The following is a 25,665-nucleotide window of genomic DNA, read 5'->3' on the forward strand; positions in this document are numbered from 1 at the left end:
TGCCCACTCAGTTGTAGATGCTGCTGATGGCAAACAAATGCTGGGCTTGCCAGCAATGTCCACCTGCCATGAAAGGATATAAGAAGAAGTAAGCTAGCAGGCGCTGGGAGTTTCCAGGTTGGGCACACCCCTGGCATTATAATCCTTTAATCGTAAAAAAAAAAGTTTTTTTATTAGTCACAAGTAGTAGTTTATTTACTCGTCACAATTAACACTGCAATGCAGTTACTGTGAAAATCCCCTAGTTGTCACACTCTGGCGCCTGAGGGAGAATTTAGCATGGCCGATCCACCTAACCAGCATGTCTTTTGGAGGACAGCGGAGCAAACCCACGCAGACATGGGGACAATGTGCAGACTCCACACAGGCAGTCACCCAAGCTGGGAACTGAACCATGGGTCTCTGGCGCTGTAAGGCAGCAGCAGTGCTAACCACTGTGCCACTGCGACACCCCAGTTAGGAACACTAGCTGCCGAGTGTCTGCTAGACTCTGACGAGCTTCAACAAATGGAAACAGAATGGGGAGCTGCATCTCCTGACTGCTGGGTGTAACACGCCGGGTGGGAGGTTTCACGCCTCCTGCTGGGTGTTTCACTGCGACTTGCTCAGTGACCAGAAGACCCCGCCTCTGTCAGTGGGGTTTCCCGCTTCATGCACCCTCCACCTCCGGGAATCCCGTGATGGGATGTCGCCATCAATGGGCCTGGAGGATCCCACAGGTGGGAAGGACTGGAAAATTCTGGCCACTGTGATGTTTTTTTGCGGGTCCGGGGTAGAGGAGACGGATTTAAAACAGGGAATCGGAACTTCTGCCCAATGATGATTGGTGAAAACTTAATGTGCCAATTCTGAGTTTCAGATCCATGGATTTGAAAATCACTGGCTGACACCGAAACATGAGGATATTACCAGCAATAGCATCTCCAACCTTCAAGGTCACTTGTATTTAATACTGGTTTGTTCTTGCTTTTATTTGTTCCTGACAATGAGTACGGCGTCAGAGGAATGTGAGATTTTTAATCAGAGATGTTTTTTAACGCCAAGAAGATGACCTTTGCAGATTGTCAGAATACTCAGACACGAGAGATCTTCATTGTTGTGTCTTGCAAGAATTGGAGAGGCGTAAAGTGTATGAGTGTGGTTTAGACATGGTGTCACCTGGGAAACAGCCACTAAAGGGTTAAGCAAAAGGTTACCAAGGAAGTCACTCAGGCTCAGGATGCAGGGGTTAAATTCTACCCCCCCCCACCCCCGCACCCCCCCCCCCCCCCCCACCCCCCGTCCCCCTTATGGGCACATTTTGAGCCCAAAATTAGGGCTGGAATTCTCCAGTCTCGCCCCGCCCCACTGCCGCTGCCAGCGAGAACGGAGAATGAGGTGGGACCAAAGAACCCCAGCCGTGGGCGAGGTCGGAGAATTCCGGCTGCGGTATTGTCAGGATTTTGCCAGCCGGTGCATTCTCACTCCAATGCTTTTGCGAGCAGCGGAATCCACCCCCCACCCCCCCTGCTGTTCCTGAGCCCGGAGAATCTCGGTGGCCCCTTCTCAGTTTGCCCTACACTTTCTTCACAGGCCGTTACGACCGCGCTCCTTGTCAAGAATATAAATGGCAGGTTTCATTCTCCGCAGGTGAGGTCTGTGCAGCTAAGAGGCTTCACCTGACACAAAGGAAAAGAGGCCTCAGCTCCGATGGAACTGGGAGGCCTGCGGATGATTCATCGAGAAGGAAGGAGGTCCCACACAGGGCTGCCACTCTCCGACAGACGCTGGCACTGGGTTGCAGACGAGGGCGCTGTAAGCTCACGGCAACTGCTTGCGGGCAAACTGATTCTACCGCGCTTGACAGAAGTCTTCCATAAACACCTCTCTGCAGCTCTTTATCTGCTTCTCTTCCTTCCTCCCACGTGACACTGAGGTAGGGCACTTCATGCCGACACTTCCCGTCTCTCTCTCTCACTCACTCCCTCTCTTAACCGTTGAAGGTAAAGTGAAAATGCAGTCGCCGGTCGATGATGTGAGGCTTTTTTTTCCACACGCGACGGTGATCGAAGATGGAACTGCGCTTCCACTGACTGACAAGCCACTGAAAAGGTTGAACTTGCGAGAACTGAAGATGAGACCGTTGGCCATTTTGTTTTGGAGTTAGCTGTTTATATAATCAGCTGTAGAAGCAGCAACGCACAGCTAGTCAGCACGACCTTCCTTTTGCAAGACAGAGCACAAAGACCAGGGAACACTTTACTATGATTTACAAAATATTTGCAACTGGTACCCGCATTCATGGAATGGTTCTTTGAGTTTCGGCCAAGTTTAGATAGACAAAATGATCCACGATGGACATGAAGCCAGGCAGTTAGCCGGTGATTGTGTGTTTTTTTTTATGTTTGTTTGTTTCCCAGTTTTCACTCGGGCCTACACTTCCTGGTCCTCAAACACCTCCAGGAATAAGGGAGGGAAGAGTTCTGTGGGACATTCAACCTTCATGTGCAGGAAGCGACTGGCGTGACACGCTCCGATCATCCGTAGGTCTGTAACCTTCATCAGCAGCTTTGGCCAGAAGTGTGGAATGTTGTGTTTGCGATAGTTTATGTAGTGTTCAAACGCTAGGAGGTAGGCCTCTTGGCACTTCTCTATTTTGTCTACACAAGTCAGCCCTGTGCGATCTGGAAGCAAGAACAAGAGTTTTGTCAATTGTGCCTTTCCAAATCTTTCATTATCTCAAAAGCAAAATATTGGGATCGGAAAAAAAAACAGAAAATGCTGGAAAATCTCAGCTTAGAAATATGGAAACTACAAGCAAGAGTAGGCTATTTGGCCCTACGAGCCTGCTTTGCCATTCATTTAGATCATGGCTGATCATCAAATTCAATATCCTCACCTCACCCTTTCTCCCTTGGGCCCTATAGAAACAGAGAAGTTTCTAGACCCTTCGAAATGTTGGTTCTAATCTCTCTCCACAGATGCTGTCAGACCTGCTGAGATTTTCCAGCATTTTCTATTATCCTTTCATTATCTTGTCCATTTGGAATCGGGGTGGCAGTGATGCACTGAGGAGATGTGTAACCCATGGATCAAAATCCATTGGTTTTAATTTGCTCCACACTTTTCCTCTCTGTTCGGTGGAGATTTACTTTTCTACCTCAACACTGAGGTTGGAAGGACAGTAGAATGAATGGGCTTATTCTGTTCTGAGAGCACTTCTGTGAAGCAACTTGTGATGACTTTAATCAGGCAACTGAGGTGGGCCTGTTAGAATATGAGCTCCCTGATTAAGGGCCAAATTGATGGGCTAATCAGGGAGCCTCTTGCTTTGTATTTAACCAGGAGTGTCAGTTCCTCTGGGACTCCGAGTCTGGACTGCTCACTGAAAGCACTCTGGGTGCTGCTGTCGGACTTGCAAATAAAGGGATTTTGGTGAAGGGGCTTCTGCCTCTGCGGACTTATTGTGCAACTCAACATAGTTTCCTACAGTAAAGGTGCTATATAAATGCAAGCTATTGTAATTGGTTTTTCCCAAATTTACCTTTATTTGAGTAGTGCCCCATCTCCAAATCCCCTATCCCTCTCCAATCCTCCTCTTGCACACTGCCTCCATAATTAAGGCCCCTGCAGCTCTTTATACTTGTTCCTGCTTTTAAAGGGAGCCGTTGGTTCATCAGCAAATTCAATATTAATGACTCTCTGCGCATGAGGGTAGCTGTGGTTATTATGAAACAGGTTAACCTCCTCCAACACCTTATGGTCAGAAGGCCCATTACTTGGGTGTATCTCACGTTACCTGTTCAGCCACTTGTGCAGGCCTTAAAGGTGATTTTTACATTGATTCCCATTAAGTATCAGTTCTGAAGAGCTGTTTCCACTGGCTGGGGTGCTTACAGCTAGGGGGCTATAGGCTCATGGTAAGGGATCAGCCAGTTGTGAATGAAATAAAGAGCCATTGCTTCACTCAGTGTTCCGTGAATCTTTGGATTTCTCTATCCCAGACATCTTTGGATGCTTGGTCATTGGATACACCCAGGAGCAAAGGGGAAGTGCTTTAGGGATGCCCTCAAAGCATCCCTGAAGAGGTCGAACATCCCCCCCCCCCCCCCCCCCCCGCAAATCATGGGAGTCCCTGTCTTGTGACCGAACAAAATGAAGAACGTTCATGCGGGTAGGCACTGAACACATCGAGAGACTTCATCGGGAACGCACAGAGGCGAGGTGGAGGCATCAGGGAGGGTGGACAAATTATGAAAGAAATCTAGCACAAAATATAAAAACAGAGAGCAAAAGATTCTCTCAGCATGTAAAAAGGAAGAGAGTAGCTAAAGTCAATGCTGGTCCCTGAGAGGGCGAGACTGAAGAGTTAACAAAGGGGAATGCAGAAATGGCAGAGACACTAAGTCAATATTTTGCCTGAGTTAACAGGGTGGAGGACACTAGAACAATCCCAGTAGTAACGGGAAATACACACGTTGTTGGAAAGGAGAAATTTGAAATACCATACCAGGGAAAATATACAGAGCAAGCTATTGGGATTGAAGCAGACAAGTCCCCAAGACCCCAACGGCCTACAATCTAGGGTCTTAAAGGAAGTGGTAACGGAGATAATGTAGGCATTGGTTATAATATTCCCAAATTCTCTGGATTCTGGAAAGATTCCAGTGGGTTGGGAACAAAGCTGATGTAAAAAGGGAGAAAGGCAGAAGGTAGGAAACCACAGACCAGTTAGTCTAACATCTGCTGTTGGGAAATCGTTGGAATCCATTATTACTGAAGTAATAACAGGATATTTGGAAAGTTAAAACCTCAATGCCTCAATGAAATCTTATCTCATTCTTCTAAACTCTATTAAGTACAGGCCTAAACTGCGAAATCTCTCCTCATAAGAGGAGTCCTTTATCCCTGGAATCAGTCTAGTGAACTTCCTCTGAACCAGTCTGTATTTACGTCCTTTCTCAAATAAGGGAATCAAAACTGCGGTTTCAGCAATGTCCTACACAGTTGCAACAGCACCTCCCTACTTTTATATTCTGATTCCAAAGTAATGAATGCCAAAATTCCACTGTAACAGGAGATTTCCCGGTACACTGGGAGACGGGGGTGCCCATGCAATGGCCCATCTAGAACTCAGCAGTCAGCTTCCTCAGTGAGTTTAGGCTCCCCGCTGCCACCTCCCCCACCCCACTGGCGAGAATCGCACCCTGGCTCTTCTGTTTTGCACTAAGTGCCGTATGATTGCGACTGGGAGCTTGCCCAGTGCGATTCTCTCCCATTTTCACACTTGTTCGGCACTTAGAACTTCTTTCATCAAATTCTGACCTTTGAGTTGAAAGAAAAGCACCTTCTACAACAGTTAAACTGAATGCTGAGAGGGGCGTTACCTGAGGACATCAACAAAACTGCCTGGAGTAGCGCCACCTCCGTGTCATCCAGACTGAAGGCAGCCAGAGATTTCCCCAGCTCAAATATGGCATCTGAGACCACCCCTAGGCCTCCGTTCTTCAGCTGCTCTCTCTTGACGGCCATTTCTCCATTTAGTGTCAGTGTCTCACTCTCTGCGTCGTAACGGACCGCCGCCCTCAAAGACATTATCTCCATGCAGCAACCCTTCAAAAGGATGATCTGGTCTTCGCAAGGCAGCTGAACAAGAAAGAACACGACACAGTAAAGCACAAAGCAGTTCCATCAACAAGAAATTAGTAACCGTACCGACTTTCTGAGTTGGGACACTGGGGGAAGGCTTTCCCTGGTCAGTAAATTAGGGCCACCTATAAGAACGGGTTGTAATATTGCGCATAAACCTCATCTGACTGTATATACCATTTTTCACTGGCATCCACTTCTATACAGATGTTAAATTATCTCTGTGCTGCAAAACCTTTCCATCCTCTCTTCCTCAGGGCACTCACACACACTGGGGTCTTATGGGCCTAGTGGGCCTTCTTCTCATGTGAAGCCTAGATGTAAAACACCACCAAACTAACCGATCATGGGGACCTCGCAGACAAATCTGATCCTGCCCTCACCTGCCAGCCACAACAGCCCCCTTTCTAATCAGGTTGGACGGAGAATTGGCGAGAGTTTTGGTGACTACAGGTGTTTATTCCTCCGGTCACTATAGTGAACAACAAAGTCAGCGTCAATCTATTAAAATACTGTTCCAGTTTCTTATTCAGTTAAAGTGACCGAGGAATATTTACCTGCGAATCACCAATTGCATCACTCTTCAGCTGGCTGGCTGGACCTCTATAAAGAAATCTGGTAGAGCATCTTGCATCAGATAACCTGCCAAAGTGTGCACACTTTCTGTCCCGTATCTCCATTCCTCCCCTAGAGGAGAGGCAATCAAACAGGGCAAGGAAATCATTCAAGGCGAGAGACCGCATGCAACGAAAAGGCAAACACACAGAAAAAATATCACTGCGAGTCCCAAAGACTGGCTCCTGTCCAATTCCTTCTCAAGGGTTGCTTTGACATTTTCAACTGAAATCATAATCCCCGCAGATTCAGAATGAGGGGTCGGCTGTTTGGCACAGCGGTGAGAAGGTACTTCGTCCATCGGAGGGGTGAGGATCTGTGGAATTTCTGACCCCGACAAACCGTGAATGCTCAGTAATTGGTGTATTCATAGAAGATGTGCAGATTAGGTTGATTGGCCATGCTAAATTGAACCTAGCGTTAGAGGGATTAGGAGGGTAAATGTGTGGGGTTACAGGTATAGGACCTGGGTGGGATGTGGTCAGCACTGACTTGATGGGTTGAATGGCCTCCTTCTGGACTGCAGGGATTCTAATCATAGAAGACTCATAGAGTCCCTGTGGTGCAGAAGGAGGCCACTCAGCCTATCGAGGCTGCACTGACAACAATCCCACCCAGGCCTTATCCCCATAACCCCTGCTAGCTGTCCTGACACTTAAGGGTCAATTTAGCATGACCTAATCAACCTAACCCAACATCTTTGGATTATGGGGGGAAACCCATGCAGAAATGGGAATGTGTAAATTCCACTCAGTGGGTCACTCGAAACCAGTGACTGGTTAGCGCTGCTGCCTCACAGCGCCGGGGAACTAGATTCAATTCCCGGCTTGGGTCACCGTCTGTGTGGAGTTGGCACATTCCCCCAGTGTCTGTGTGGGTTTTCTCCGGGTACTTCAGTTTCCCCCTACGACCTGAAAGATGTGCTGGTTAAGTGCATTGATCGAACCGGCACTGGACTGTGGCAACTAGGGGAATTACATAGTAACTTCATTGCAGTATTAATGTAAGCCTTGTGACTGAGAAATAAACTTTTACTTTAAATTTAAACTGCTGGAAATGGCACAATCTTTTGAAAATCCCACCACTTGCAAGTTAATCAAGTGTGGCAGCAACACTGTCTGCTAAATGTTATGAGGTTCAATTGTGACAATCATGGGTTGTGACCTTACCTTTTTGCCACGCTGGCTGATGGGCGGGGTGAGCCGGTAAGATTGCGAGGCAGCCGAGAAATCAAGTTCGCGCCCGATTTCTCACCTCTCGCGATCTCAGCAGCACCGGATATCTGGCGCTACTAGATGTACTGGCCTCGCAGATTGGACCAGACGCATTTGAGGGTCCCCTCCCCCAGCAGGGTGGGGGCGGTGAGTGTTGGGGGGTTATTCTCTGAGCAGGTGGCATGCTGTCACTGCCCACTGGGCACCAGGCAGTGCCAACCTGGCACACTAGCACTGCCCACAGGATACTGGGCAGTGCCGAAGGGACAGGGCGTTTGGGGGGTGGGGCCAACTGGGGGGAGCCCAGATTCATTTGACACTTTGGATTTTTTTTGATAAGGTTGCCCCTGGTGTTTTCAAAAATGCGAAACAGTAGCTGTGCTCCCTCCCACACTGCCACCACTAATCAAGAACCGAAACACAAGACAAAGGCAAGAAGATTTTCGATGATAGAAGTACCTCTGAGAACATAGGTAGCTTTTTGGCAAAATCCACCACTCTGGTAATGGCTGGGGTGATAATCCTGGTGAACTGACTGAAAGCTTCGAGATCCACTTTATCTCCTTCTGGTGTCGTAGCCATTGGAGATTGGCCGATGTCTTCTGGCTGTGGGCAGAGATTGTGACAAATGAGAGACAAGTCACACTGGATGGCGGGTAATGTTATTGGGAGCTCTTGAACCTATGCTATCACAGATCGTGTAGTGGTGGAAATGGCCATTAAACCTGAGGTTCTCATACTCCAGCAAGCCACCCAACATCGGGTCCAAGGACAGCCAGCCTCCTGACATTTCTCCCCCCCACAGTCCCTACCCTGCGAACTCCATCCCGCCATTGTTCACCTGTGGCCTGGGGTCCCTCGGTGATCCTGGGCCTTGGGTTACTGACATATTCTCCCCCCACCCCTCCCCCACCCCGTGGCTCTGCCAAGCAGTGGCCCCAGCCTCTTATTGGCTGACTGCTCTCAGCGGTCCTTGATTCTGAGGAAGGCCCCCCCTACACCCACTGCCCAGTTACAGGCTTGATTGGCACCCAGTTTGGTAGGCCTTCTCAAAAAGTGTCAATGCTGTGGTCTTGCCAGCTCTCCATATTAGGGAGGAATACATGACTTCACTCCTAAGATTCTAAAGCCCGTGCTGTTTTGCTTCACCTTGTGTCTAAACTAATTGATTGAGATTGATTTGCCATGATTATTGATATGTCACAGTAGATGGAGATTAAGTTTATTTATTAGTGTCACAAGTAGGCTCACATTAACACCGCAATGAAGTTACTGTGAAAATCCCGTGGTTGCCACACTGTTCGGGTATACTGAGGGAGAATTTAGCATCTAATCCGTACATCTTTGAGCTGTACGAGAAAACCGGAAGAAAACCTGGAAGAAACTGTGGCAGACACGGGGAGAACATGCAAACTTCAACACAGACAGTCACCCAAGGCTGGAATCAAACCCGGGTCCCTGGTGCTGTGAGGCAACAAGTGTTAACCACTGTGCCACTGTGCTGCTCCTATTTAGCATTTTTCATGAGCCATCAGATATCTCTGATTTATTGGGGACAGAGACAGGACAGACAGTCCAAAGTCCGAAAATCTGCGGGTTAGGTTGAATGGCCATGATAAATTGCCCCAGGGGGATTAGGAGGGTAAATATGTGGGGTGGCTGGGATGGGACCTTGGTGGGATTGTGGTCAGTGCAGGTTCAATGGGCTGAATGGCCTTCTCCTACACTGTAGATTCGATGATATGAAGAAACATTTTATCCTTGTTGGGGGGTCAGTGACCGGGGGCATAGATCCAAGGTAAGAGACAGAGATTTAGAGGGGATTTGAGGAAATACTTTATCACCCAGAGGGTGGGGGGGATCTGGAACTCACTGCCTGAAAGGCTGGTACAACGTGGAGATGCCGGTGTTGGACTGGGGTGGACAAGATGAGAGGTCACATGACACCAGGTTTATTTGAAATCACAAGCTTTCAGAGCACTGGTCCTTCGTCAAGCGAACTCCTGATGACTTCACCTGATGAAGGAGCAGCGCTCCGAAAGCTTGTGCAGCGGGATTGTACGGCCTTGCTCGTCCCGAAACCATAAAATCCCGCCCGAGGTCAGTGGACCTCCCAATTGTTTGCCCCTCACCCACTCTGATTCCCGTGGTGGGCTGGGTGGTAATATCCCAGCCATGATTTCAAATAAACCTGTTGGACCATAACCCGGTGTCATGTGAGCTCGCATCTTGGAAGGGTGATAGAGGCAGGAACCCTCACAACATTAGGATAACACGGTGACACAATGGTTAGTACCGCTGCCTCACAGCTCCAGGGACCCGAGTTCAATTCCGGTCTTGGGTGACTGTGTGGAGTTTACACGTTCTCCCCGTGTCTGTGTGGGTTTCCTCTGGGTGCTCCGATTTCCTCCCACGGTCCAAAGATGTGTGGGTTAGGTGGATTGCCTATGCTAAATTGCCCCTTAGTGTCAGGGGGATTAGTAATGTGAATCCATGGGATTATGGGGTAGGGCCTGGGTGAGATACCTCATCCTTCTCCATATAACTAGACGCAATACTCCAGATGTGGTCTCACCAACACCCGACACAATTGCAGCAACACTTCTTACTTTTATACTCTAGTCCTTTTTTTCTGTAAATGCCAACATCCCATTTGCCTTTTTGATTACGTGTTGCACCCGTGTACCGACTTTCTGCGATTCATGAACACAGACACCCAGATCCCTCTGCTTTCCATTTCGTTAATAATTTTACTTCCTTTTTTCCTACCAAAATGGGTGACCTCACACTTATCCACGTTAAACTCCACCTGCCAAATTGTAACCCATCCTCCTTGCCTATCTATACTCTCATGTAAAATCTTTATATCCTCTTCACTGCCAGCTTTCTGCCTGAAAGGAATGGAAGGTTAAGAATCATAGAATCCCTACAGCGCAGAAGGAGGCCATTTGGCCCATCGACTCTGCACCGACAATGGGGGAAGAATGTGCAAACTCCGCACGGACAGTGACCCGAGCCAGGAATCAAACCCAGGACCCTGGAGCTCTGAGGCAGCAGTGCCATTGTGCCGCTATGCCACCGTGCCATCCCAAGAAGATAGGGTTAGATGAATGGGAGGAGGATGACGTTGAGCATGAACACCCCAGCATGGAGTTGTTGGGCCGAATGGCCTGTAAATCCGATGTGAATCTCTGTCCTCATTAGTTCTCTGCTCCCCTGGGATCGAACATTTCCCAGACGTAACGAAGAGGACAATATGGCAAGATTAATGTGTGCTGTATTTCAATTCAGGGTTGGGAGATTAAATGACCACACGTTTCCCTCCAACCATAATTAATAGAAAGGAAATCAAGGCTTTGCCAGAATGTGAAGATTCATGTTGTAATTCTAGCAGCAGTCACTCTATCTGGGAAGTTCATTCAGTGCCTTTATTTACTGCAGTCCTTATCTGTTTGAAATCTGTAATAACCCAGAGATTGGATGAGGGCTATCGGACTACTGGATCATGACAAATGAAGAGTTAGTTGAGCTCGGCAAGACTCTGTGGTCTTTAATCTCTGAAATGGAGGAGAATCCTTGACATGCATTCACCTCCCTGGCTGTTAATTTCAACAGCTCCTTCCTGGCCTGGACTCCTGACAGGGGTCTCAGAATCTTGCTCCCTGGGCATAAATTAATCCACAGCAAAGCCTGCCTCTTCAGAAATCCACACCTTTCGTTCAGGGACATTGCTGCACATTGTGACCTGTGAGGAACTTAATAATGCAACATACTGGCGGCACAGTGGGTTAGCACTGCTGCCTCACAGTGCCAGGGATTCTGGTTCGATTACTGGCTTGGGTCACTGTCAGTGCAGAGTTTGCACATTCTCCCCGTGTGTCTGTGGGTTTCCTCTGGCTGCTCCGGTTTTATCCCACAGTCCAAAGACGTGCGGGTTAGGTGGATTGGCCATGTTAAATTGACCCTAGTTTGAGGAGGATTAGCAGATTAACGTGGGGTTATGGGAATAGGGCCGGGTGGGATTGCAATCAGTACAGACTTGATGGGCGGGATGGCCTCTGTCTGCACTGTAGGGATTCTATGGTTCTTTGAGACAATTGGAATTAGAATGGCTTTAAAACTTAATCCTCTCATGTCTGACCCCTTAGGCGTTTCGCATGTCAATTGAATATGTTTGATTTGGAAATAGAAGCAGAAAGACAATTTTCTTTCTGAACTGTGTTCATTCATTACATGAGAGTTCTTTTCCCCTGAATTTGTGACTGGAGCAAATAAGGGGCAGATACTCCTGGTGCGATGCTTACAGCTATTTGAGTGCCTGGGCACAGCAGATACAGGAAACTTGGGATTGTTGGTAAAACTTGCTGCCCCATAGTGCGCTGAGTCATTAAGTGGTTGCAAGAAGAAGACAGAAATATTTAAGAACATAAGAAATAGGAGCAGGAGTAGGCCATCTGGCCCTTCGAGCCTGCCCCGCCATTCAATAAGATCATGGCTGATCTGTCGTGGCTCAGTTCCACTTTCCCGCCCTCTCCCCATAACCCTTAATCCCCTCTCTTATCAAAAACCCATCAACCCGCTTCTTGAAAATATTTAGCGAGGCAGCCTCCACCACTTCAACGGGTAGAGAATTCCAGAGATTCACCACCCTTTGAGTGAATTTCTGATTTAATAAATGGGTTAAAGGGATATGGGGAACAGGTGGGGAGGTGGATTTGAGACCAGGGAGAGATCAGCCATGATCTGATTGAATGGCGGAGCAGGTTCAAAGGGCTGAATTTGCCTACTTCCGCTCCTAATTCCTCTGTCCCTGTATTAAGTGTGTGGCTTTAACTGAGTCCTCCTCATCATCTGACATTCACTGGACCCCTGGCTCGAGCATGTGGGAGTGGCACAGTGGTGAGCATTGCTGCCTCACAGTACCAAGAATCCGGGTTTGATTCCCGGTTTGGGTCACTATCTGTGTGGAATCTACACGTTCTCCCCGTCTCTACGTGGGGTTCCTCCGGACGCTCCGGTTTCCTCCCACAGTCCGAAAGATGTGCTGGTGAGGGTGCATTAGCTGGGCTAAATTCTCCCTCACTGTACCCGAACAGGCAGCGGAGTGTGGCAACTGGGGGATTTTCACAGTAACTTCATTGCAGCGTTAACGTCAGCCTATTTGCAACATAATAAAGACTAAACAAACTTAACAAACAAACTGAACACTAGACCAGCTAAGTCGCGCTAGTTTCAACATTTGTGTAATTGTGGACATGAAAGCCTTACCAGAAATTTCCGTTTCTGCTTCCAGTGGCTACCCTGTGCGTTGGTCGTCATGTGCGCTTCCGTGACAACCCTGATGAGCTCCCATTCCTCGGCACTAGGCTCGGGCCTACTCTGCATCGTCTTCACCACCTCCTCTCGCCGCCGCTTCTCCCGGTTCTCTTCGATCAGCTTCCTCTTGGCGATGCGTTTATCGTCGTCCAAAACCACTGGAGAGGAACGGAAATAAGAACAGTTCACCGCCATTGCCTCGGCCTAGCCTTTCCCACACCAATAGCGACAGTGGGGGGGGCAAATACTGAAACAATCATGAAACCCAGCGATAAGGCAGCACCGAGATTCCCAGCGCCAAGTAAAGAGGTTACATATTACATGGGAAATAAAAGTTTAGGTGGAGCAGGGACACGAACAGGGGCAAATCACTAAACAACCCTCACCAATACGACTAGAGCAAAAGTAAGCCAAGAGTTAGGGTTTGTTTCAAGAGGGACTGAATTAAAAAGTAGAGAAGGTATGTTAAATCTTTATCAACCATACTTAGAGTACTCTGTAGCCTTCTGGTCACCATATTATCAAAAGAATATAGGTTGGAACTTTACAGCCCCACTTGGCATCAGGCTGGCAAGCACGAGGGTCATGAAAACGGTTACCATGGTAGCGGAGATACGCCTGTTGCCTACCCACTTCCACTGATACTTTGTCAGCAATGGGGGGGTTGGGGGAAGGGGGCCCCTCCCCCTTGTGCCAGTTGAGGCCCTTAAATGGCAATGTGTCCGCGCCACATGGTGGCAGCCTTTTTTAGGGCTGTAGGAGAGGCTCTCTCCTATTCAGGCACCCTGCACCCAATGGAGGCCTACTCTCATTGAGCTCGCCAATCCTGCGTGTTTCACTTCTCTCCTGAATCTGACCTCTCTCTCTGCAGGGGCCCACCGGCCTATATTCAGAATCCACTTTAATCAGTGCGGATCTAATTTTCACATGGCAAAGAGACACGCTCCCTCCCCAGTGAAGAGGGCGGGCTCTCAAAGCTGGAGGGCCAATCAGAGTCCAAGATAACACTCAGGACTCAACATTGTGTTCAACAATTGAGATCGTAAGAATGACTTCTTGTGAACAGCTGGCAATGACCGATCACTAAATCTCTCCGACTTTCCACCTTATCCGAGATCTTTTCCTTCTTCGCTCTCCTGCTGCCTCTGCATTCTCTTAAAATTGGTTCCACCTGTGGCAGTTTCCACCTCACCTCCTCACTCCCCAAAGCCTGTCTACGAGGCACCAGTCAGGAGTGTAATGGAACAATCTCCACTTGCCTGGATGAGTGCAGCTCCAACAACACTCAAGAAGCTCAACACCATCCAGGACAAAGCAGCCCATTCACTCCCTCAGCAATGTGTACCATCAATAAGACGCACTGCAGCAACTCACCAAGGCTCCTTAGGCAGCACCTTCCAAGCCCCCGCCCTCTACCATCTAGAAGGACAAGGACAGCGGATACCTGGGAACACCATCACTTGGAAATTCCCTCCAAGCTATACACCATCCTGACTTGGAAATATTTCACCGTTCCTTCACTGTTGCTGGGTCAAAATCCTGAAATTCCCTCCCTAACAGCACTGTTGGTGTACCTACACCACAGGACTGCAGTGATTCAAGAAAGCAGCTCATTACCACCTTCTCGTGGGACAATTAGGGATGGGCAATAAATGCTGGCCTAGCCAATGACAGCCAGATCTCATGAATGAATAAAATTAAACATCTGTGACATTTTCCAGTTTGGGTGAGAGATCATGGACCTGAATTGTTAACCATAAGGCGGCACGTTGGTTAGCACTGCTGCCTCACAGCGCCAGGGACCTGGGTTCGATTCCCGGCTTGATGGGTGATTGTGTATGCTAAGTCTGCACGTCCTCCCCGTGTCTGCGTGGGTTTCCTCCGGGTGCTCCAGTTTCCTCCCACAGTCCTAAAAACGTGCTGGTTAGATGCATTGGCCACGCTGAATTCTCCCTCAGTGTACAGGCGACTAGAGGATTTTCACAATCACATCATTGCGGTGTTAATGTAAGCCTACTTGTAGCACGAATAAATAAACTTTAAACTTTTATTTCTCTATCCACAGATCCTGCTTGGCCTGCCGAGTACTTTTGGTATGTGTCTAAAGATCTGGATTGACTCCAGATGGAAACACCTGCAGCTTAAAACCTGCCCTGTCGAATCCTGTAACCAATGGAAGTTATTGTCATTTGAAAGTCTTTCTGATAATATCTCCGTCTGGGAGATTTCCTTGAGCATTCTTTTGGCAGTCAATGGTGGCCCATAAGGGAGTGGCCCTGGCAGCGTGTCAGACAGCTCATAAAGTGCTCCAAACATTTAGCAATGCTTGCAATGTCCTGGGGGACTCCAGTCTGAAGAGGATTAAAACGTTGATGCTTTCCCTGGCTGTATTTTAAATGGAATTGAATTGAGATATTTCATTCCTCGCATTACGCTGAGCAGTGGATAGGACCCTTTCCAACCCAGGATGCCCACCGCATCGGGGGCATTTGCATGCACCATGTGTCCCAGAGTTCAGTTCTTTTATTTTTCTTGCAAATAACAAGTGCGACCACATCCGGTGAGCAACAGCTGGCCCACGCACAAATTCCCATTCCAAGCTTCACATCAGCTTGGGAAAAGAAAGGATTTGTCTGAGCCGAGGAAGTCAAGTTCTCCATGTGAAGAGAGCTCACGCCACGTAGCAGGGACGAGGGGAGGGAGGGTCTATTGGGGGAGGGGCTGGGTTTGCCTCTGACTTTCTCAAAGCTGGTTAAAAACCCAGGTTAAAGTGTGACACCCTGACTGAAGGCCGGATGCTTTGACATATGGTCCCCATCTATCGGACAGAAGTTGTAGTTTTGAGTCAGGGAGGTTTACTGGCGCTCACCACACAAGCAGTTATCGTGTTGTTTCTTTCACAGTCAAGTCATCAAACTGTTTGCACATTCAACCTGGTGAATTTCAAACTGCAGGTTTTCTCCGCAGCCTTTCTCTGAGCTTTCCTTGCTGGCAACAGTTTTCAGGGATACGTTCTCCCCTCAACTCCCGCATCACGACCTTCAAGGAAGCGTAGGAGGATGAGGGAGGAGGTGACATTGTGGTAATGCTAATGGACGGATAAACCAGAGATCCAGGCTAATACTCTGGGGACATGGATTCACTTGTATTCTTCATGGAAAGAAATCTGCTGTCCTTACCTGGTCTGGCCTACATGTGACTCCACAGCCACACCAATACGGTTGACTCGTTTAACTATCATTTTATTTATTTATTAATCACTAGTAGCCTTACATTAACACTGTAATGAAGTTACTGTGAAAGCCCCCTAGTCGCCACTTTCCGGCGGCTGTTTGAGTACACTGAGAGAGAACTTAGCATGGCCAATTCATCTAACCTGCACATCTTTTGGACTGTGGGAGGAAACCCACGCAGACACAGGGAGAACGTGCGGACTCTAGACAGACAGTGACCCAAGCCAGGAATCGAACCCGGGTCCCTGGGTGCTATGAGGCAGCAGAGCTAACCACTGTGCCAACGTCCCTCTGGAACGCTCAAGACAGGGTGCAAAGCTTTACCTTGTCAGCTTGGATCTTATTTGTTTTAGATCAAGACCAATTAGGGATGAGCAACAAACGCTGACTTTACCAGCAAGACCCACATCTCACAGGAAGAATATTTTTAAAAACCGTGCGGAGCACTTCCCTCTCTTTGAAGCCATGTCAGTATTTTTGAAATTTCTCTCTCTATTCGCCAGATTGCTATCCCTCAGCCTCTCTTGCTGATGAGCTGTGAGTTTTTAAGCAGAATTTGGTCTGGATATTGTGTCATCTGGAAGTACAGCCCTCCCATTACGAGAAACCCATAAAGGACGCCTGACCAGTGGAATTGGGCAGGCTTCCATCTGATGTGTCATTGTGGACTTATCCCCTGCGACCATCCTCATACAACAGTGGGAATCCTGACTGAAGTTCCTTTCTCTAACCCTGGGTGTCGATGTCCCTCGCACCACTCCAGTTAAGATCAGCAACTGGGGACTGACCTACGACCTTTCTGGTCTCAATGGTCCATCTGCTCATTGGATTAAGTTAATTGTAAAATTCTCATCCTGTCTTCAAATCCATAGAATGTCTACAGTCCAGAGGGAGGCCATTTGGCCCACTGGGCCAGCACCGACTCTCCAAAAGAGCATCTTACCCGGGCCCACCCTATCCCTGCAACCCTGTGCATTTACCATGGCTAATCCACCTAACCGTCACACCTTTGGAGTATGGGAGGAAATCAGAGCATCTGGAGGAAACCCATGCAGATACAGGAGAATGTGCAAACTCCACGCAGAGTGACCCAAGACCAGGATTGAACCTGGATCCCAGGACCTGTAAGACAGCACAGCCAACCATTGTGCCACTGTGCTACCCATCTCCCTGAAAGCTCGTACTGTTAGAAGGGGTGGGTCTGCTCTGACTGACAACTTACTCGTCAAATCAGTAGGGTTTGTGAATCACAGAATCCCTACAGTGCAGAAGGAGGCCATTCGGCCTGTTGAGTCTGTACTGACAACAATCCCACCCAGGCTCTACCCCCGTAATCCACCGAATACAGAATATCAAATTTATAGATATACACTTTACATCTGTACCTAAAACAAAACCTTGTGAGATTATGGCTGGAATTATCCGGCCATTCACACCAGTGGGATTCTCCCGGCCCATTAAAGTGAAGGGACATTTGGACTGAGTGCCAAATTCTCCTTCCTCACTGGCAGAGGCGGTAGGCCGTGAACAGCTGGAAAATTCCGGCCAATATGAGGAACTCCAGCACTTCACATTTCTGATGTTGGAATGTGGGCTGACCTGATCAATATCCGGCCACTCCATTGCCCCCCCACTGCCCGAGCTGACTTGACCCCTTGACCTTGCTGGATCACCCTGACTTCTCTTGACCCCTTGACCAGACTGGACCCCCCCTAAGCCTGACTTAACCCCTCGACCAGACCCTCTCCCAACCTGACTCCCACCGCCTTGATGACTCCGTCTACACTTCCCGCTGCCTCGGCAAAGCAGCCAGCCTAAGGACCCTGCGCACCCTGGACATTCTCACATCCATCTTCTTTCATCAGGAAAAAGATACAAAAGTCTGAGGTCACGTACCAACCGACTCAAGAACAGCTTCTTCCCTGTCAGACTTTTGAATGGACCTACCTCGCATTAAGTTGATCTTTCTCTACACCCTAGTTATGACTGTAACACTATATTCTGCACTGTCTCCTTTCCTTCTCTATGAATGGTATGCTTTGTCTGTATGGCGCGCAACAAGCAACACTTTTCAGTGTATACTAATACATGTGACAATAATAAATCAAATCAAATCAAATCAATGTCTCCATCCCCAACTGGTAACTGACCCCATCCGATGTCTGCCATCCCCCCACAATGCCAAACACCCCCCCATTGATCTCCGACCCCTCCCCCCTCACCCCCCAAATCCTATCCACTTACTTTAGGCTGTCCGTGGCCTATCACTTTCAGTCAGATCTTTCAACGTATCGACTTTATGGCAGCTAGTGCAGTAAAATAGGAGGCTCACTCCAACTCTATTAGACTTCAACACTGGGCCTCGGGGACAAGTGCTCTGCCTGGATCTCACCCAGCCTGAGGCAGGCCTGGAAGAAACCTGGCGCAGATAAGTGGGCACCGGGTGGCTGTTTGCCAATCCGAGGAAGTTCCAGCAGGAGCGAGGCAATTTCTTGCGAGCTGTCGCCAGCATAACCTCTAATTCCATCTTTTACTCTCATTCTATGATACCCTGCAACTTTTCCTTTCCTGCACCCCCCATGCATTCTATGAATGGTATGTTTTCGTATGAATAGCACGCAAGAAACAATACTTCCCACCGTGTCCCAGTACACGTGACAATAAATCAAATCAAATCAAATATTGGGTGAGATTTCAGCGCAGTCAAGGGCTTCTGGGAACAAATGAGTTACCATGGAGACGGTGCGGCGGGTGAATTTGAACTCAGCAAGGCTTTAGGAGGAAGCATACTTGGGAAATTCTGATGAACAAGAGCAACAATATTCAGGAAAGAAACAAGAAAGTGATGGGAAACTGGGGTGTTGAGGAGGGGTGGGCAGAGAGAGAGAGAAAGAGAAAAATTACATAGGTCGCGCAACACAGAAACAGATCATTTGGCACAACTGGTCCTAGTCCTAGTTCTCCGAGTCTCTTCATCTAACACTATCAGCGTATTCCTTGTATTCCTTTCCCCCCTCATGTATTTATCCACATTCCCCTTAAATGTATCTCTGCTGTTCATCTCAGCGTCTGCCACGTGCTTGCAAGGAAGGGAAAGGTTAAATTTAGCTTGAGGCGTGGGTAGGCCGACCCTAAAGAACAGGCATGGTGACTTCCTTCTACTGAACAATACTCCACCTCCGCTTTGCTCAAGAGTGTGACAAGCAATAAGACAACACCACGCCTTTTGGCTAAGATCAAGTGTAGTATCGACATGCTGTGCTTGGGTCAGTTTCATTTGAAGCAATTTTTAAAAGCGGCATCTGGGCCATTTGGCTAAGATCAAGCCTTGGAGGAGGAGCTACGCCTACTCCAATCAGCTTGGATCATGTAGATCAAGCCCAAGACAGGCGGTGAGAGCCCTGTCTTGTCAGCTTGGATCAGGAATGTCCCAACTTGTTGAGACTCTGAATTGGACTTGGTTCGATTGAATTGGAATAAAAACAAAAAAAAAGACGAGAGAGGCCGGAAATACGCAAACAGAGGCGCTTACAGTCCATTGCCATGCCGACGGCCGTACATTTCTTGAACCGGCAGAGTTGGCATTGGTTCCTGGTGATTTTGTCAATCACGCAGCAGCCGTCGTATTTGCAGGAATAGGCAGGGTGCAGGTTTTTCTGGATTGTTCTCCTGAAGAAACCCTAAAATAAACCACAGGAGAGAGAAAAGAAGTGTAAGGGCAGGGTCTTTGGTAACGCAGTAGCTGATCGAAAGGTTAAGCGGCGGGTCAGTGTAGATTCTGACTTTCTGCCTAAGTGCCGGAACACGGCAAATCGTAAGGCAGTTTGATATCTTATTTCCATTACAGAACAGTTGAGTTTTGGCAACAACCTGACAACATCACTTCCACAGCGACTAATTTTAAATTCCAGTTTTGCAAATATTCTTTGGCTTACAAATCTGGTAACAATGGGCACGATTTCAACTCTGTGTAGTCGAATCTTATTAGTTTATTTATTAGTGTTGCAAGTAGGCTTACAGTAACACCGCAATGAAGTTACTGTGAAAATCCCTTAGTCACCACACTCCGGTGCCAGTTTGGCTGCGCTGAGGGAGAATTTGGCATGGCCAATGCACCCAACCGACATGTCTTGGGACACAAATTTAGCATGGCTAATCCCCCAAACCAGCACATCTTTGGACTGTGGGAGAAAGCCAGAGCACTCAGAGGAAACCCACGCAGACGTGGGGAGATTTCGCACAGACGGATAGCCACCCAAGCCGAGAATCGAACCCGGGTCCCTGGCGCCGTGAGGTAACAGTGCTAACCACTGTGACACTGTGGGTCTGAGTTAAACAAAAAATCACTCTCGCAAATCTCAACTTCCACTTTAAGAAATATCAAGGAGGCGCAGGGAGGGGCGCACCTCCTGAGTTCAGTGAGCCTGCACGTCCCCCATTAATTGCAGCGACAATGGGCATCTTAGTCGTGTATCATCTGCATTGATACAGACACTGTGACCATACTTCTGGTTCAATTATTAATTCAAATGCCTCTAATTGTTTCTGAAAATGCCATGAGAGTAATTTACATTTTTTTCTTAATTTTAACGATTCAATCCGTGCAATTCCTTGTTTAATTAGTACGTTCGAAAAAAGGAGCCTCTCATTTGAGTAAATTGGTAACAAATTAGTATCACATTCATCAGACGGCATGTCATTGTGAAGATAATGAGGTTTGTAATTTGAGTTACATAACTTCAGTTGTGCCTCTCAGCTTCGCAATTCCCTTCCCCATGTAATTTACAATGTCACTGATCCCAGTCTCTCCAATGTTATTATAATAATTTGGGCATTTATTGTTCAGCCTTCCATCCCCATCGCTAATCACAAGGCAAGTTGCAGCAAGACTGAGTGACTCAATTATTTTTGTTAAGCAAGGGTCTTGAGGGCGACGGAATCAAAGCAGGTAGTTGGAGTTTAGATACAGATCAGCCACGGTCTAATTGAATTGTGGAACAAGCCTCCAGCAACAAGACGACCTCTTGTTGCTACAGCGAAAGATGTTAATGAATTTCACCCACCCTATTTCCAAGCTCAGGCACGCAACTTCCCAGAAACAAAATGGCACTTATTAAAAGTTAACTTTTTTTATTCATTCATGCCATGTTGGCCATCTTCAAAAGGCTGCCCTAATCTAAAATTATATTCTCCCCCCACACTGAGACATTGAAGGCCCACCCCTACAAGCATCAGAGTAAGCCCCCTCTCCCCACCATGGAGGTACTAGGGTCCTTCCCCCCCCCCTCCACCAAATAATAATCAGGGGCTCCCCCTCCCCCTCAACCACAAAATAAATTAAAACTTTTATTTATTTGTCACAAGTAGGCTTACATTAACACCGCAATGAAGTTACTGTGAAAATCCCCCCCAGTCACCACACTCCAGTGCCTGTTCAGGTATTACTGAGGGAGAATTTAGCATGGCCAATGCACCTAACCAGTGGGAGGAAACCAGAGGACCCGGAGGAAACCCCCGCAGACACGGGGAGAACATGCAGTCTCTACACAGACAATGACCCAAGCCAGGAATCGTACACGGCCAGGCAGCAGTGATAACCACTGTGCCACCGTGCTGCCTTTAAAGCCTGGACTTCTGGATTACTAGTCCAATGACATTATGCCACCATCGCTCCCTGTGTGGCTGACTCTTAAGTGCCCTCTGAAATGGTCCAGCAAGCCACTGCTGATAAACACTGGGTCAGTTAGTGACGTAGACACCTCCTGAATAAATGAAAAAAAACTCTACCATTCCTGACACCCCAGTGGCTTTCTAGAAGAGTAACTCTTAAGTTTAAAGTAAGGTCACTCTTACTGATCTTTTCTTTATTCCTTTCCAGTGCCTGCTGCTACATAAGATGAAGCACATGCTTGCGTACGTTACCATGGCTCACTTCTCCTTGAAGCGGCTGCTCGAGGATGTAGCTCGAGGGGCACCACTTCACATCAAGCACGAGGAGACAAGGAGACTCTCCCACTCTTACCACCTTCCATAGAACATCAATCAGTTTGGCCACAGTCTGAACACACTGCATTGCGGTCATCAAATGCTGGAGTGGGACTTGAACCTGGAGCTTCCGGCTCAGAGACAGGGATGCTTCCCACCGCACCCGCAAGACTAGATACTGGGCAGGATTCTCCCATCTCATTCATTCCAGCTGCAGCTGGCAGCAAGAATGGAGAATTTGGCATCCAACCAAAATGCCATCCATTGCAGCGGCACTGGAGAATCCCAGCTGCGGATGAGGTTGCAGCTTTCCGGTGACTATTTGCTGATACTAGCTTGATATTTGAATTGGAGTTAATCAACAAAATTCGAATTCCCCAGTTGCCGTGGTGGGATTTGAGCTCATGATACTGAATTACTGGTCCAGTGACTTAATCATTATGCTACCATTTCCATGGTGGAAGCAAGCTACTTTCCTGCAGTGCTACTAAGATTGAACCATCAGCCAACACTCTCTAGATTCCTGTGAGAAGAATGTTAGCTTGTGTGAGAGATTGCCAAAGAAGAAACTGATTCTATTGCATAGGCACGATCTTTGGAAAAAAAGTGTGGACAGATGCGCAGCTTGGAGTTTGACTGGGCTGTACAACTGAGTAAACTGCAGGGGAGAAAAGGGAGAAATTGCAAATGCGAATTTGAGAGGTATAGATTGGGTAGATTCTCAGAGGTTTTTTCCCAGGGCTGAAATGGTCGCTACGAGAGGACACAGGTTTAAGGTGCTGGGGAGTAGGCACAGAGGAGATATCAGGGGTAAGTTTTTCACTCAGAGGGTGGTGAGTGAGTGGAATCGGCTGCCATCGGTGGTGGTGGAGGCAAATTCGATAGGGTCTTTCAAGAGACTTCTGGATGAGTACATGGAACTTAATAGAATTGATGGTTATAGGTAAGCCTAGTAGATATCATTGGCGCAACTTGTGGGCTGAATGGCCTGTTTGTGCTGTAGTTTTTCTATGTTCTATGAATGTGTAAATTCTGGGCTCTTTGTTAAAGACAGGTTGAATATCCAGCTGAGTAAAGTGGGATTCACCAGCCTCCATTCTCACCTTACAGCCTTCACATGTGATGCAGCGGTAATGGTATCCTGTCGCCTTATCGCCACAAACTACACAGGGTTCATCCTTCTCCAGATAGCTGGGAATGTACCCTGAAAGACAAACACAGAAAGAATCAGAAGAGAGCAAAGGAATTCCTCACGCACAGTGAAATGAAGATCATGCACGTCACAGTTCGACAGAGAATTCCAAACCAATCTTCTTAAACTTGAGTCGTAGAGTCATAGTGTTTACAGTAAGAAGTCTCACAACAGCAGGTTGAAGACCAACAAGTTTATTTGGAATCACGAGCTTTCGGAGCACTGCTCCTTCATCAGGTGAGTGGAGAGGTGGATTCACAAATACGGCATACATAGACAAAGATACAACTGGAAGATAATGGTTGGAATGCAAATATTTGTAGGTCATCAAATCTTTGCGGGTACAGTGTGAGTGCAGGGAGGGTTAAGCACAGGTTAAAGAGGTGTGAATTGTTCAAGCCAGGACAGTTAGTAGGACTTTGCAAATGCAGGCAGTATGATGGGGGTTACATGTAGTGTGACATGAACCCAAGATCCTGGTTGAGGCCATCCTCATGTGTGCAGAACTTGGCTATCAGTTTCTGTTTGGCGATTTTGTGTCTTGAAGGCCGCCTTGGAGAACGCTTACCCAAAGATCGGAGGCTGAATGCCCCTGACTGCTGAAGTGTTCCCCGACAGGAAGGGAACACTCCTGCCGGGCGATTGTTGTGCGGTGTCCATTCATCTGCTTATCGTAGTGTCTGCATGGTCTCCTCAATGTACCATCCCTCGGGACATCCTTTCCTGCAGCGTATAAGGTAGACAATGTTGGCCGAGTTGCAAGAATATGTACGGTGTGCCTGCAGGGTGGCGTTCTCATGTGTGATAGTGGTATCCATGCCGATGATCTGGCACATCTTGCAGAGGTTGTCGAGGCAGGGTACAAATTCAAGGGAAATTAGGGATGGGCAATAATTACGGGCCCAGCCAGTGACATCAACATCCCTTGAATTAATTTAAAAGAATCATAATCAGGTTATTATCCTGTGGAAGTGCTGGTGGTGTGGCACCGACCCTTCGCTAATGCATCTGAGAAAACCCGACTATGTTGTGTCTGAAATGTTCCACCCTGGGAGAAGGAAACTGCTCACAGTTTTCCACAACATCTGGCAGGGTTCTGTGTGGACTCGGAGCTTAGGCATTCTTGTGCTGTAATGCTTGGCTACGTTCCGGCACAAAGAAATGCCCGCTGGGAAAAAAAACCTCAAATGTAAGCTGGCAATCGGGTGAAATTCAGTAAATAGAGATTAGAAAATATCGCTGATGTCCAATAAAGTAAAACAAGCTTTAAAATATCATTTGGGACTCCCACAAAGGAATATCTGGGGAGTTTTATGCTTCTAAAACCTTAAGAAACAGGAACAAGAGTAGGCCGTTCGGCCCCTTAAGCCTGCTTCACCATTCAATCGGATAAAGTTAAATCATAGAACGGTTTGCTTTAGAATCCCTACAGTACAGAAGGAGGCCGTTTGACCCATTGAGTCTGCACTGACCACAATCCCACCCAGGCCCTATTTCCACAACCCCGAGTATTTATTTGCTAATCCCCCTGACACCAGGGTCAATTTAGCATGGCCAATCAACCTAACCTGCACATCTTTGGGAGGAAATTGGAGCACCAGCAGGAAACCCACGTAGACATGGGGAGAATGTGCAAACTCCACGTAGACTGTGACCCGAGTCCCAAATTGAACCTACAACCCTGGCGCCGTGAGGCAGCAGTGCTCACCACTATGCTACTACGCTGCCCCATGGTTATTTAAAATTTATTTAATAGTCACAAGTAAGGCTTACATTAACACTGCAATGAGGTAACTGTGAAATTCCCCTAGTCACCACAGTCCGACGCCTGTTTGGGTCAATGCACCTAACCAGAATGCTTTTCAGACTGTGTGGAAACTGGAGCACCTGGAGGAAACCCACACAGACACGGGGAGAATGTGCAAACTCCACACAGACAGTGACCCAAGCCGGGAATTGAACCTGGATCCCTGGCGCTGTGAAGCAACAGTGCTAACCACCGTGCTGCTCCATCATGGCTGATTCTACATTCCTCACATTCACTTTCCAGCCCTTTCCCCACAACCCTTGATTCCCTTACTGATCAAAAATCTATCCATCTCAGCCTTAAATATACACAAGGACTCTGCCCCCATCGTGGCAAGGAGTTCCAAAGACTTACAACGCTGAAGGAAGAACTTCTTCCTCATCTTGGTCTTAAATTAGCGCCCCTTTATTCTGAGACTATACCCTCTGGTTAAAAAAAAACTCTCTTGGCATATATCTGCATCCCAGAGGAAGGAATTCTCAGCCCAGCCTCATCCCAACATTTCAAACCAATGGGCAGTAATTCCAGAGCTTTGGAGTGTACAGCATCGAGATATGAACTTCCAGCACTTGCTGGGTTGGCTGAAGCGGAAAATCGCCATGTTATCCAACCCTAAACACAACCATCCACCAGTAGGTTAATGAATGATTGGCCTCACATATCACAGTTAATATC

General features: G+C 47.8%; 1 protein-coding gene across 3 annotated transcripts in view; it reads right to left on the reverse strand.

Moving 5' to 3' along the window:
* Positions 1-1,356: 1,356 nt before the first annotated feature.
* LOC145359191 (thyroid hormone receptor alpha) overlaps positions 1,357-25,665 on the reverse strand; it is a 381,569-nt gene continuing 357,260 nt past the window's right edge. For all 3 annotated transcript variants that reach the window (XM_080213649.1, XM_080213648.1, XM_080213650.1), the window contains 6 exons: positions 23,095-23,195; positions 19,539-19,686; positions 12,726-12,931; positions 7,917-8,063; positions 5,367-5,625; positions 1,357-2,663 (listed from right to left, as the gene is read on the reverse strand). In XM_080213649.1, coding sequence (XP_080069775.1) covers positions 2,413-2,663; positions 5,367-5,625; positions 7,917-8,063; positions 12,726-12,931; positions 19,539-19,686; positions 23,095-23,195 — 1,112 coding nt within the window. In that variant the 3' untranslated portion in view covers positions 1,357-2,412. The remainder of the gene's footprint in view (positions 2,664-5,366; positions 5,626-7,916; positions 8,064-12,725; positions 12,932-19,538; positions 19,687-23,094; positions 23,196-25,665) is intronic.

This window comes from Carcharhinus amblyrhynchos, chromosome 27, assembly GCF_965287045.1.
Source record: "Carcharhinus amblyrhynchos chromosome 27, sCarAmb.v2.hapA, whole genome shotgun sequence".
Lineage (NCBI taxonomy): Eukaryota > Metazoa > Chordata > Chondrichthyes > Carcharhiniformes > Carcharhinidae > Carcharhinus > Carcharhinus amblyrhynchos.